Source organism: Raphanus sativus, chromosome 6, assembly GCF_000801105.2.
Source record: "Raphanus sativus cultivar WK10039 chromosome 6, ASM80110v3, whole genome shotgun sequence".
Lineage (NCBI taxonomy): Eukaryota > Viridiplantae > Streptophyta > Magnoliopsida > Brassicales > Brassicaceae > Raphanus > Raphanus sativus.
In genome coordinates, this window is record NC_079516.1 from 49,266,044 (window position 1) to 49,278,729 (window position 12,686).

The 12,686-nt window shown below is 40.4% G+C and overlaps 2 protein-coding genes across 4 annotated transcripts; both read right to left on the reverse strand.

Moving 5' to 3' along the window:
- Nucleotides 1-634: 634 nt before the first annotated feature.
- Nucleotides 635-5,285, reverse strand: LOC108812587 (polyadenylation and cleavage factor homolog 4). 2 transcript variants are annotated; one of them, XM_018584882.2, is made up of 7 exons: nt 4,631-5,285; nt 3,628-3,729; nt 3,277-3,543; nt 3,060-3,182; nt 2,542-2,979; nt 989-2,455; nt 635-879 (listed from the first exon to the last, which is right to left on the reverse strand). In XM_018584882.2, the coding sequence occupies exons 1-7, from the start codon at nt 5,048-5,050 to the stop codon at nt 865-867; spliced, it is 2,832 nt and encodes a 943-aa protein (XP_018440384.2). In that variant the 5' UTR covers nt 5,051-5,285; the 3' UTR covers nt 635-864. The 2 variants fall into 2 exon arrangements, with proteins under 2 accessions (XP_018440384.2, XP_018440385.2); XM_018584883.2 differs by having other exon boundaries at nt 3,286-3,543; nt 4,631-5,284.
- Nucleotides 5,286-5,452: 167 nt separating this feature from the next.
- Nucleotides 5,453-12,090, reverse strand: LOC108812074 (DNA glycosylase/AP lyase ROS1). 2 transcript variants are annotated; one of them, XM_018584227.2, is made up of 21 exons: nt 11,912-12,090; nt 11,499-11,684; nt 11,298-11,416; nt 10,234-11,214; nt 9,753-10,145; nt 9,568-9,658; nt 8,345-9,479; nt 8,176-8,255; nt 8,009-8,093; nt 7,843-7,934; nt 7,700-7,768; nt 7,586-7,622; nt 7,419-7,501; nt 6,894-7,313; nt 6,734-6,770; nt 6,554-6,617; nt 6,340-6,479; nt 6,184-6,249; nt 5,983-6,097; nt 5,869-5,907; nt 5,453-5,792 (listed from the first exon to the last, which is right to left on the reverse strand). In XM_018584227.2, the coding sequence occupies exons 2-21, from the start codon at nt 11,600-11,602 to the stop codon at nt 5,680-5,682; spliced, it is 4,263 nt and encodes a 1,420-aa protein (XP_018439729.1). In that variant the 5' UTR covers nt 11,603-11,684; nt 11,912-12,090; the 3' UTR covers nt 5,453-5,679. The 2 variants fall into 2 exon arrangements, with proteins under 2 accessions (XP_018439729.1, XP_018439728.1); XM_018584226.2 differs by having other exon boundaries at nt 9,753-10,148.
- Nucleotides 12,091-12,686: the final 596 nt, after the last annotated feature.

The window sequence follows — 12,686 nt, forward strand, 5'->3', positions numbered from 1 at the left end:
AAATGTTTTGATAAGGTCATTAAAGCTACCTAGGCAAATTATTGCTAAAGTTCGGTTGTTTAAGTAATTTTGTGGTAATCTATTTGCGATTATAAACAAGGACTAGTTGCATTATGAATAATCAAATCATTCGCTTATCTTCGATGAAACTGAAAGAAACAAGGATCAGCCTACTCGAATACACATTAATATTTGACCAGCTCTTGTTCACGTGAAAATTGAAGTTTCCGAAAAAAAAGGAACAGTGAAGCAAGAGGACCGTCCCTCTGCTTCCTGGCTCTCTCCCCACCAACACAGCCTATAGTAACACACATTGAATTAACTCTCATAAACTTTTTGCCACTCTCTCTCCAATTAATGTTAACTGATTCTGCTCTTTCCCAAATATGCAAAGCTAGTAAAGGCAACTTTAATTCTATGAGAATTCACATGATAACCATAACTACACTCAAAAAGAGTCAAATGTATGATAGAACAATCTTTCAACAGAAATAGACAAATAGTCATTGGTAAGGCTACCATATATTGTCATGGTTTGTTGCTTTGGGTGTTCATGATACGTAGCCTGCCAAATCTATTCTCATAAGAAACCTTGTGAAACAAGAAAGAAAGGCATAGAATCTGGAATGTGCAATATTGGGAAGGCCTCTTTTCTCTTTTGTATAGAATGAAGAAAGTAGAGAGACACAAAGCAATATATTTCTTTTTTTTTTGTGTAAATACTGCACATCTTTCTTTTTTTTTTCTCAACTCAGAACACGACACTTTTCTACAAAACTAGCATCACGTGAAATCACCAAACCTGTTTCCCCTGTGATGCCACCGCTTCCTCCAGCTTAGTTTTCTTTGGCCTTCATATGGAGGCTACTCAATAATTTCCTAGCAGAATAGAACCAAACGAGAAAAAACACGTAAAGGTAGATTCATGCTGAACTAAAGATGGGATTTTCTCACAAAGCCTAAGAGATTGACTATAGAACTAAGTTACCTGTTTGATTGCATTCCCAACTCCCAAGCCCGGTAAAGAACTCTTGGTCAAACAAGCGGCGTGCACGATCGGTCCATTCGCGTCACTCTCAGCAGGAGGAATGTTCAAGTAAGAAACTCCCTTGAACATCCATTGATCCATTTCTTGACTGAAATAGTCCTCAAACATCTCTCCACATAATATACATGCGTACTGGTTCTCATCAGCAGCTACGGCTGGACCATCCTCAGCTGCACTCTCGGCTTCACTCAGAACTTCCTCATATTCAGGTTCTACCTCTCCAGATTTCGCTATCCAGTCATCAGCCTTTGCAAACCAAACCCTACATTTAGTGTTCGTGCCATTTAACTCGAGCTTCTTCTTTTCGTGCAGCTCCTCCATGTGCCTGTCAAGTTCTTCCTTTTGCTTAAGACGAACGCCACAGGAGGTGCAGAGATGTGGAAGGTCATCAAAGAGACTACTTATCACCGAAGGGTGAAGTTCACGGATTTTATCTGCTCTGAACTTCAATCCTATGAGGTTTTCGGGTTCCAATTTTTCTATTTCCGGTGGTGCTACCTTCGGGGCAGTGGAAGGATCCTTCTTCACCAGAACCACTGGCTGAGCCTCTGATGGAACAACAGACATAGAGCTACTAGTAGAATGATCAGGACTGTGGTCCTGTGAAACGGAAGGAGCCGCAGATTGAGCGAGAGATGGCACCTCCGTCTTTGAAGCAGATATCAAGCCCTTTGAAACTAAGGAGCTCAAGAGGCACGAAATAGGGTCCGAGGCCTTACTATTCTCTTTTGATGTCTGTGCTGATGTGACACCAGTAAGAGACACTGCGCCAGCCACTGAAGTTGGCAAAGTTTTCAGCTTAGCGACTGCTGACAGGGTTAGTGCCCTTGGGTCAACCTCGTTTGGAGACATCTCCTCCTTGCTTCCACCACAAGTTGCATTATTAGAAAGGATTCCACTCTTCATGACAGCTGCCAACAAATCATTCATGTTGGCTTGTCCTCGAGCATTTTCAGCTGTTGACTTAGAGTCAAACTTTCCAACTGGAGATGCATCAGGTAGTTCAAGCTTATTTGTGTTTTTAGACTGGCTACTAGAAGATAAGGGCCGTACGGAGTCACTTTGAGATTTTGCGGGAAACCGGGAAGCCCTAGGATCACGTTGAGGGAGGGAGTGAGCTCTTCCAAAATCTTGCTTGGTCACATTCTGTTTAGTGGTTGACTGCCTATCTGACATTGGCAAAATTCCAGAGCTAGCAATCCTAGATTGAGGCTGAATTCCCTTTCTAGCTGCATTAGAGGTTGCACTAATAGAAGGAAGAACTTCTGAGTCATGCAAAGATCTAGGAGAAGACGTCCAGGGGCCAAGAATACTTGGATCTTTTTGCTCGCTGGAATACTTCTCCGGATCAAGCCTTGGGTCGATAGCTGAATATCTTGGTCGTTTTAAGAGGTGATTTTTAGATGCCTACAAGATGGGAAGAGGTTAAAAGACATGAAACTATATGAGATGCATCATAACAAAAAGTAACGCTAATTACAATCATAGGTTACCAGTCTCTCTGATTCATCTGGATCTTGAAATTCAATCTTCGGGTTGATAGTGGCCACATCTGTTTCGGATAACCTTGAGTGCATGTCCCACATAAACTCTTCTTCCTCAGAGTTTTTCCAACTATCATAAGTCACGCCTATATTTCTACTGGGACCACTTGATTCCGAATTTTCTAGTCTCGCAGTAGCGTAGTTGGACATTCTGCTTTTGGTGTGTAACCCTTCCCTCTGGTCAGAAATCAGATCAGGACCCCTGCTCATAGCTTCGTACCATTGTTTTCCACTCCCATCATCAGTAATCCTTGGACCAACTTTCTTAACCACTGATCTAGCATTATGCGGTAGATCAGAAGCATAGTCATATTCCTCTGCTATTGACTCGATGTCTTTCTCGTAGAGGGGTTCACTGAGTGAATCTTTTTGAGATCGTCTAATGGTCTGAATTCAACATACAATGTCACAGTCAGAAGACAGAACTTAAGACAAACTCTAACCAAGCAGAGGAAAAATCATCTTACATTCACTTTGGCTGGACCTGCCCACAAGCCTCCAGATGCTGTGCTTGAAACTCTCTCCAGTCTTTCTGGATCCCTAGTCAAATTGGATGCGACCTCAGGGACATCCGTAACCATTACTTTTGTCTGCACATAAAAGAACAAAAAGATACTCAGGAAACTTCAATGAAGTTACCATGGTTTTCTTGTCACCAATAAAATTTAGTGGCCGCAAGTTTACTTTGCTTACCCGCCCTGTCTGTTGGAGTCGTTGCCTTTCTAGATATTTGGGATTCACATGGATGCTATTTGGTGGTCGCTGAGATTGCAGATCAGTTCTGCCAGCATTAACAGCAACTGCTTGACCATCACTTCTAGCATTAAAGCCAAGTTCTTTCTCAATTTGCTGAAGTATTTGCGGATGAAAGACTCCTTTCCAGGTTCCAAAGAGATGCCGCATATTAGAACGCATAGGAGGGTCAACTTGTCTGTAAGCTTTAACAAATACCTGCACAGAAATGAAAAGAGATCGATCAGATAAAGTTGTAGGCAAAAGAAACTATATAATTATGACTACCAACAAAACGCCAACCTCAGGCAGCCTGGCAGCAAAGTACTTAATGTAATCCCTTCCAATGTTCTTCACAATGCTGTCCAACAGGTACAATGTTGGCAGCTTCTGATCACTTGGTACCTGCATGAAATTCTTTAAATCAGATACCCAGAAAATGGGAAATTTGATCTTATAGAGAGTAACATCAAGGATTTCCCGAATAGAAGGCACCAAAAAGGATAAAAACCAAATATAAATAACTTATCTTCAGCTAGAATTCAAAGCACAACATATGATTCCATTCAAGCTACTACTAACTTATATCCTGACAAACAAGGAATCTAAAGATGGGACACATGAAGCCATTGAACAGCGTTGGCAAATCCACGTTCCTAAAAATGGTAGAGCAACACTACAAGCAGTGACCATGTCTAAGCTAAAGTGACAAACAGTGAAATAGCAAATCCATGTCTTCCCACCGACTTCACTGAATAGGCTCCAATGATTCTCGTCTGCCAAAAATGACTAAATATGGTTTCCGCAAGCAGAAGCGACTAACAGAAAATACAAACTCACTTAACACAGAGCTTTTGAAGCTCTTGTCATATGGCAAAGTTCAAAAAGAAAAAAAAACAATTAAACAACTCCAAGGTTGTAAAAGAGACTACACACTCCTATAAACAAAACTCAGTACAATGACAGGAGGAGCTGATATATGCATTCTTACAAAATGAATATGGACCAAAACTGTTGCATGGGCAACAGCTAATTTAATATAGTTGTCCAGAATGTGATCCCAATAGATGGCATAAACTAAAAACTTTGATTCACAAGAATGAGCTGCGCCTTGACGAATAAAGTATAAAAAAAACAAATAATTTACAGAAAAGACACTAAGAGTTGATTTTCAAAACTCGATTTTTTTTTTCTTTTCTCATTAAACCTCGTGTACAGATCACAATCTCAACCACCACCTTCACCTTCTTTAACTTATATACAATGACACAAACATGGATTTATAACAAAGTGGTCATGAGATCACCTCTATGATGTTGTTGCAAATAGTGGACACAACGGCCTTAGCGGCATGAACATTCTCCCCAGCAATTATCGTGAGGTTCGTTATGATCGGCTTGGAGTTGAACGTGAGCTCGGATAACGCCGACTTATACTGATTCACAAGCTCGTAATGCGGATGAACCAGCTGCGGCTCATAGGCCTCGCTACTACTCTCCGTTTCTCTCCCCCCACCACCACCAGCTGCTCGAAACCTTGACGTCGACGCCGCCGCAGGTGGAACTCCCACTCCCGCCGCCGCACCACCACCGAGCTGTCTCTGCGGCGGAAACTGGCGCGCGTTGGAATTCACAGGACGGATTGGTTCAGCATCGCTGATGAGCCTGGGCTTTTTAATCGGCCCTGGATCTCTGGATCTATCAAACGGTCGACGCGAATTCTCCATCTTCAGTGACTATTATCAATACACGAATCGAAATAAACTAGGCGAAATTTCCCTAATTGAAACCTAATCGGCGAAAATCGATCAACATGCAGAGCATTACAGCAAATCGATAGAGAAAAACCCTAAATTACAATCTAAACAACTGAGATGAGAATCTCTCCGAGGAAGAAGGAGAAGATAAGAAAAGCTTCGGATTCGGCAAAAATGGTAGAGGTGTGGACGAGCTCCGATCAATTAGGGTTTGTGAATTGGGGATTTTAAAGAGACGAGAGCAAATGCAAAGTTCGGAGCTATTAGGCCCATTTAGTGGCCCATTATCGAAATTATTTGGTCCGGTTGAACCATCTGAACCGAGTAATTTGGTTCTGGTAAACCAGTAATCAAAAGCAAAACACATTGGTATGGGAAACTAAACAAGTAAAAGTTGGCATCTACTTGGCAGAGAACAATACATAAAGAAAAGACGAGAGATTCAGCTTAGCTACTTGGTTTCGTTCTTGTGACTTCCTAATTAATACAAACAAAGACACGCACTAACATGGAGTTCAAAGACCTGTTACGACTCTAATATTTTACATTGGCTTGTTTGGTAAACCATAGGCCGAGTCTGCTTTCTTACTACCTATGCATCATCCATCCGGATTAACCTGTGACTTCATTTTGCTTTTCGGAAAGTGCAACCTCGCAATCAAAGGCTTTGGTCCTCTTGTCTTCCTATCAAATCCTCTCACACATACATACCCTATACATGTTTTAACAGTAAGTTATGTTTTAGACTTAAGCGAGAACTGATCTATAGCTTAAGCGGAATCTATTACCTCTCCAGAAACATTGTTGAATTGTTTCAGTAGATAAACCTGAAACAAAATAGCTTAACAAGTTAGAACATTATCGTTTACATTAGAATCTAATGATGGTGAAGATCAATATACCTTTAAATATTGATGGGATAGATGTGCCAAAGTAGACGGTTCTTCTAGGAAGGTTCCATAACAATTCTCTTGGAACATCAATTGGCGTTAGACTAGACTCATGATCCGCAAACACCTATAAACGGAATTACATCAGAAAACTTTCCAGTGCATATAATAAACATAAAAAAAAGATTGGATATTGAGTTTTGGAAGTGTAACCTCGTTGACTTGGAAGTATGTCCCATTGAGTGGGAAACTACCTCTCATTGCGGTTCTACAAGGCACCTGCATGAAATTTACACCATACCGTTTGCAATTTATTAGTCAAAACATGGAGTAGTTATATGCAAAAAGAGTTGGATGCAGACTGCTTACCAAGATGGTTCCTCTAACGGTCTGTGATTGCGTCTCCCTTATGTTGTTGCAAGAGAAACAAGTTGGCTCATCACACATTTTGCCTGCTTCTTGCCAAATGCATTTGCTTCTAGTTGGTTGGATGGAATCAACCGTCTCACCTAGTTTAAAAATCATAGTGATTAATGAAACAACTAAGTTTAATTGAGATCCAACTAAATGATTTATAGGTTACCTGGTGTCCATATAGCAAGTAAATAGGAACATGGATCATCAGTTTCTCGCTTCTCAAATTGAAACTGCCAAAGCAAACACAAAGAACTAGTTATACTGACATCACTTGAGACACAATGTAGCTGCCAAACACCAATTATGAGTTGTATTTTCAGCTATGATAGAAATATGTATATCATACCTGTTTTAGAAGATGATGGTCATCGTTAAGTTCATACCTGCAAAAATATCAAACAAAACAGAGTAAACTGTTAGAAAAGTCAAACCATTTAAACGATTAGTCTGCCACCTAATGATGAGAGAATGTGTTTCTTATTAACAGAGAAAAATGGCACACTTACACTTGGTGTTCTGTCCTCAGCTGACTAATGTTTTTGAGCTTAGGCATCGGAAGAGATGCAGCCTCAGCAGTAAGAGCAACCAAAGCTCCAGACATGTTTCCATCTTGTAGTTCCTTGCTGTGTTCAAAAATTTTCTTCAGGTTGTTTGTAAATGCGTCCATGTTCAGTCTTATCGTTGGGATCTCTTCAGGATCTTCATAGAAAGCCTCCTCTATGTCAGCTATAGTTACTTCTTCACACTGCGGCTCTGGTGATGCTGGCTCTTCGATTATCGGTTCACAGCTTGTGACTCTATTTGCTGCTTCTGAGTGGTTGACTACTTCTAACCCCTGCTGTCTCCGCAATGGCTCAGGCAGGCTGCGTAGAGACAAATCAGGTGTCTCCATTCCTTTCTCTGGACCCGGTAAAGATAACCTCGCACTATAAAACAAGTAACGATTATATAATTATCAGCATCAGTTCAGAATGATATATATATATATATAAAGGGTTCTGGTTTAAGGGAAGAAGTTGTAGTATCAGTACCTTGCAAACGCACTAGCAAAGTGTCTGCATTCCCCTCTCATAGGACAGGCATTGCAGTTGGGTTTGCTCTTCGTGCAGAACACCTAAGAGTCAAGTAGATCAGAAACTTAATCACGTGTCTTGCCTGTAATCTTCACCCTTATATATGTGTGTATATTTTTACATACCTTTCCGAAAGTAATCATTTGGTAATGCAATTCATACCTGAATGATGATGGTAAAGCGTTAGACTAATGAATGGGGGTATCAGAATGAGCATAAACATTACGAGAGGGTCTTACAATGTTTTTTGGTCGAATTTGCATAGACGTGGCCAAAGATACTTCTGTATAGACTCAAGTACAGGATACCTGCATAAAACCAAAATATATCAGGGAAGAATAAGATACAGTTTCAAGTTAGAACCATACTGTAGAGTGCTTACATTTCTAGAAGATGCAGCTGAAGAGACTCCGGGAGAGGTTGAAGGGGTACCCATCCGAGTCTAACTGCTATGCGTCCAACATTCGTATCAACCTGTCATTAAGTTTTGCTTTAAGTTCATACATCATACACAAGAACGAGAAGAAAAAAAGATGATTCAAGCTTACTGGAAAGGCAAGATGGTGCAGAGTTAGCAGCCTAACACACTCCACACTTTTCAGGCCTAGTCCATTGAAGCTCAGAAGATATTCCCTGCATGTTTGTATAATATTATTAGAATCCAAGGAGCAAACGCAATGTCTGCTGCTAATAAGTAAGAAACAAAAACACTCACTTTGCTTTGTCAGGTGGAACATCTCTCAACCATTCGAGATCAAGACTTCCATGGTCTGTTAGCAGTCGGTTAAGGAAGCCCTGGCATTATTTTTCATGTTTCAACATCAGATAAATCAAAACGGAGATCATCAAATAAACTTGGCCAATGTTGTGAGAAAAAAATGTACCTGTATACGTTCAGCAAGTTTATGGTTCATCCCACGGCTCTTGATGGTTTCAGCAACTTCATTGACATCAGCAGTTCTTATGGCTTCCCAGTCAACAGAGTCCAAGGTCCTTGCTGTTTTCTCTCTTTTGCCTTCTCTATCTTGTGCTTCTCTTCTTAAACTGTCCCAATCAAACTCCTCTGCTACCTCCTTTAGAATCTTCTTCCCGTTCGCATTGAAAGCAGCCTTATCCATAGGATTGATCTCTTTGGATGATGAGTCATGTCCTGATTGCTTCTCGGTGCCTTCTTGGACATCAAGACAGTTCGTGCTTTCATTAATATCTGGAATCCGAGTTTCTATCACCAGTTTTGCTGAAGGAACGCTGCTAGAGCTTTCAGGTATATCTGGTTTGTGAACACTCAAGACATCCCCAAAGAAGCAACATGGTTCATCATCATCAGTACACTTTGCTTTCCCTTTCAATGACTTGATGTCCTTAACCTCTGAGCTGCAATCACCAGGAGACGTGTTTGAGGATACTTGTAAACTTCCAGGACTGCTTGAACACTGAGTCTTTTGATTGGCCTCTTCCACTAAGACAGTATCAGCTGTGATGACGTCTCTTTCTTTCTCTTGTAGCTGAGCAGACCCCTGAGACTCTAGGAGCTTCACATAGGACGTATAATGCTCTGCTTCTGAGTTGATCTCAGAGCTTGATCCTGTTCTCTCTGTGCTTTGAGGAGTCTCAGAAACCAATGACTTCTGACATGTAAGTACAGAATCTTCAGATGGAAGCAGCTCTTGGACAAGGTACATCTGATCTGTCTTCATAACTTCCACGCTTGAGCCAGTTCTGTCTAAATCCACCCGCGCCTTTGGATCCATGGTTTTGGCAGCTGATTCATTCCCTGAGCTGGCAATCTCACTGCTGCTCCTTGAGGTGTCATTGCTGTTTACATAATCCTTCTCCTCATCAGGCTGTGTGATGTTTAAAGTAGCAGAAACCTCATTGTGAACTGGTGGGTTTGAGACCGGTTCATCCGAATCCAAGTAAGTTATTCGTATCGAAGGCATGGAGCTTGTGCCTACTTCAAAGTCACTGCTGGGTATTACTGGTGCAGGGTACGCCGCAGCCAATGACATGAACGCGGAGCTAGAGAGAAGAAAATAAGTTAGTTTTTGCGTTTTGTTTCTTGTCTTAGATCAAGTATTAGACATAGAACTATGTAAAGAGCTAATACCTTGAGAGATGATCAGAAACGTTTTGAGTGAGAAACACTCCAACCACAGAATCAACAACTGATCCTTTCCATGGTGTAAAACGTCTATCCCCTGTTACCAAAACCAAAGACCATAACAACAAGTTATATAACTAAGAGTCTTAATTAGACTTACAGTTTATACAACATGTGGTGTATATGTTTACCTTGTACAAGATGCATTCGTGCTATGAATGAGTCAGCACGTCCTCTAAACACATTACGTTCTTCCTCCCACCATTTGGCCTTCTTCTCGTCTGATCCGTCAACACCTTCGCTATCAATATTATCCATCAAAAGCTTCCAGACTCTATCCGTCTCGTTATCTATATTAACCTTCGCTCGTTCGCGCCGTGGTTTCTTCACACGAGTTGAAGGCACTATAGCTCCAGGGCCACCGTTGAAGATTACAATCTCGTTGCCTATGCTGTAACTGCTGTTCGTTCCATAAGGAACAAGAGCAGTTTCCGAGTACTCTCTGTTGATGTCTAATAAACGCATTAGCTCGCTGATTGCTTCAACAGAGTAACGTTGTCTCCAAATTTCATCTGGAGAAAGTCCTGCTGTAAAGATACATCACCATTAGCAACAAAAATAGTTCAAGATTTTAAGAAAGAAAGATCTAGTTGTGTATGTATATTCATTTACCAGCAAATAAAGGTGGAAACTGGCAGTGATTAGGGAGAAGAGCGAGCTGCTTGGTCTGTGATTTCTGAGACTTACTGGTTCGCTTTTTTCTGCTCGACGCCACCGGTTTCTTAGCAATAACCTGTTGTCTGCTGCTATACCGTCCTGCTTGTGACTGCTCAGACATTTGTGTAGATTTATTTATGGAAGACAAACCCCGGAATCGAGCATGACCTGTAGTTCTCTTCTTTGTTGGGGTGCCTATCTTGTCCATAGACTCAAAGCTCTGCCTTCCTTGAAAGGTTAGGACTCTACTAGAACTGCCCTGAGATGCAAAACTGTAGCAGTCTTGTACAACAAGTTGTTGTTGTCCAGCGAACGATGTGTTTGGATTGGCTTGAGATCTAGTCCCTTTCTGCGGCGAGTCATTTAAATACAACAATTGCTCTTCGTTGTAGTACTCAAACACCTCATCGTATTGACTCCCTGAAAAATATATGTTACTATTTGGTTTTTTTCCTTGTCTTCTCTTTGTAGCTTGCGCCTCATTATTCTTCACAGGCTCCTTTCCCATTCTTCTAGGTTGGCTGCTGCGCTTTCTCTTAGGCGTGCTAGGCACTGCCATATGACAATCTTGCAACTCTTGATCCTGCTTTTCTCCTGTCTCATCTCTGTGTTGAATCTCGTCCTTCTCGGGTTCGAGACTGTCGCCCTCAAAGTCCAAAGTTCTTCGACAAGCCTTCTTTCCATGAGCTGATGCTTCTCCAGCTGCTGCTGCTGACTCTTCAAGTGGTGTGTATTCTTGATCCTCATCAGCTTCTTCCTTTTTCTTCCTCACGTACTTCCTCTTAGGCGTTTTGCTTTCTTGACCCTCCTCAACAGCAGCAGCAGCAGGCTTCTTCGGAGTTCTGGGCTTAGGAACTCTCTTCGGTTTCACTTCTCTAACAACCTTTGGCCTATGCTTCTTCCTCTTTGGCTTTTCAGGAGTCTTGATGACATGTTCTGCAAAAAAAAAATGACAAATCATCAGATGACAAATCAGTTTCAATCTCTAATCAAAGCCCTCTCTATCTCTCTCTCTTTACCTTTATCAATCCCAGTCTGGCGAGACAAAAACACTGATGAAGCAGTGTTGGCTAGAGCCAGCAAATCTACAAAAGACAAATGGTCAACACCACTCTTGTCTTTGTTCCCAACGAGTAACCTGCATGCATCACTTCCTTTTAGCCCATTACACAAACATTAATCTTTGAAAAAGTTTCTAAATTTAGGACAAAAGACTTTACCTTTCTTCTTCTGTCTGAATCTGATGATCTGGGTAGATCGGAGCAATTGGCTTGATGGGTGTCTGAGGAACCCATGTAGTATCTTCTCTCGCTTGTTTATCCATTTATCTACTTCAGTTCTGTCTCTATTACACAACTTGTTCCTTCATCAAAAAGCTTAAAGCTTTGCAAAGTTTCTATTTTTAACTGCAAGAAAAAGGATTAAAAAAGGTTGAAAATTTCTACAAAGAGTCTGAAACGTTTTAGATCCAATTTTTTTTTCTGTTGGAGGGTTTAGAGAGATCTCCGGGAGTCATTGATTTTAGGTGAGTTAGGTTGAAGAAGACTTTTCATTTCACAACAAATTGATGAAATTGTAAAAAAAAAAAATGAAAAACACAAAAACATAAATAATCAAAGTAAGAAAGATTTACCTGTGGGAGATAGATAGATCAAAGTGATAAGAGTTGGTTCGGTCCCGGTGGGATAGCTTTGAGAGGATAAGAACACACCGTTTCTCTTGGTAATGACGAAGTTGAGTGATCTAGAGGCGAGTTATATAGATTAAAGCTAAAAGCATTTTTGGCCTTTAACTTATGAAGGAACAGAGGAGATTGCGATCGTATGTGATTTATGTCTTTGTATTTTTTATAAAGCCGTTGGTTCAAGCGCGAACAACCGTTTGACCGGCGGGAAAAGTTTTTAAAATAATGTTTGTTAACGTCTTTCTTAGTCTCCTGGACTATTGGAAGATGACTTGAGATGATAATAATAATAATAATAATAAATTCGCAGAGTTGTTATTTTGTTCGTTCTATCTCTTTTTCTCTTTAGTTTCTTTGTTCTTCTTTGTGTATTGTAACACAACTAAAAAGAAAGAAATATGTGTTACATTTTTTATGAAACTTTTTATTAACCTTTCATGTCTGGTGGATTTGTAGTAGAATTTAAATTCAGATGAAGTTTTGTCCATGCATTAATTTATCAACCGTTTTAATAGGTGGAGATATAATATTTTCTAAATCATGGTATGTTCTACGGTATTTGAAAATTGTTATATATAGTTCAATGTGATTCTATGATAATTTAGAGATAAATTTAGTAAAATCGATTTGTATGCGAAGATGATAAACATGGTTCAAACTTTTAACGTAAAACATGTTTATTGTTTATTCCTGAAGTTGGGTTTTCAACTATTGCAAAAAAAAA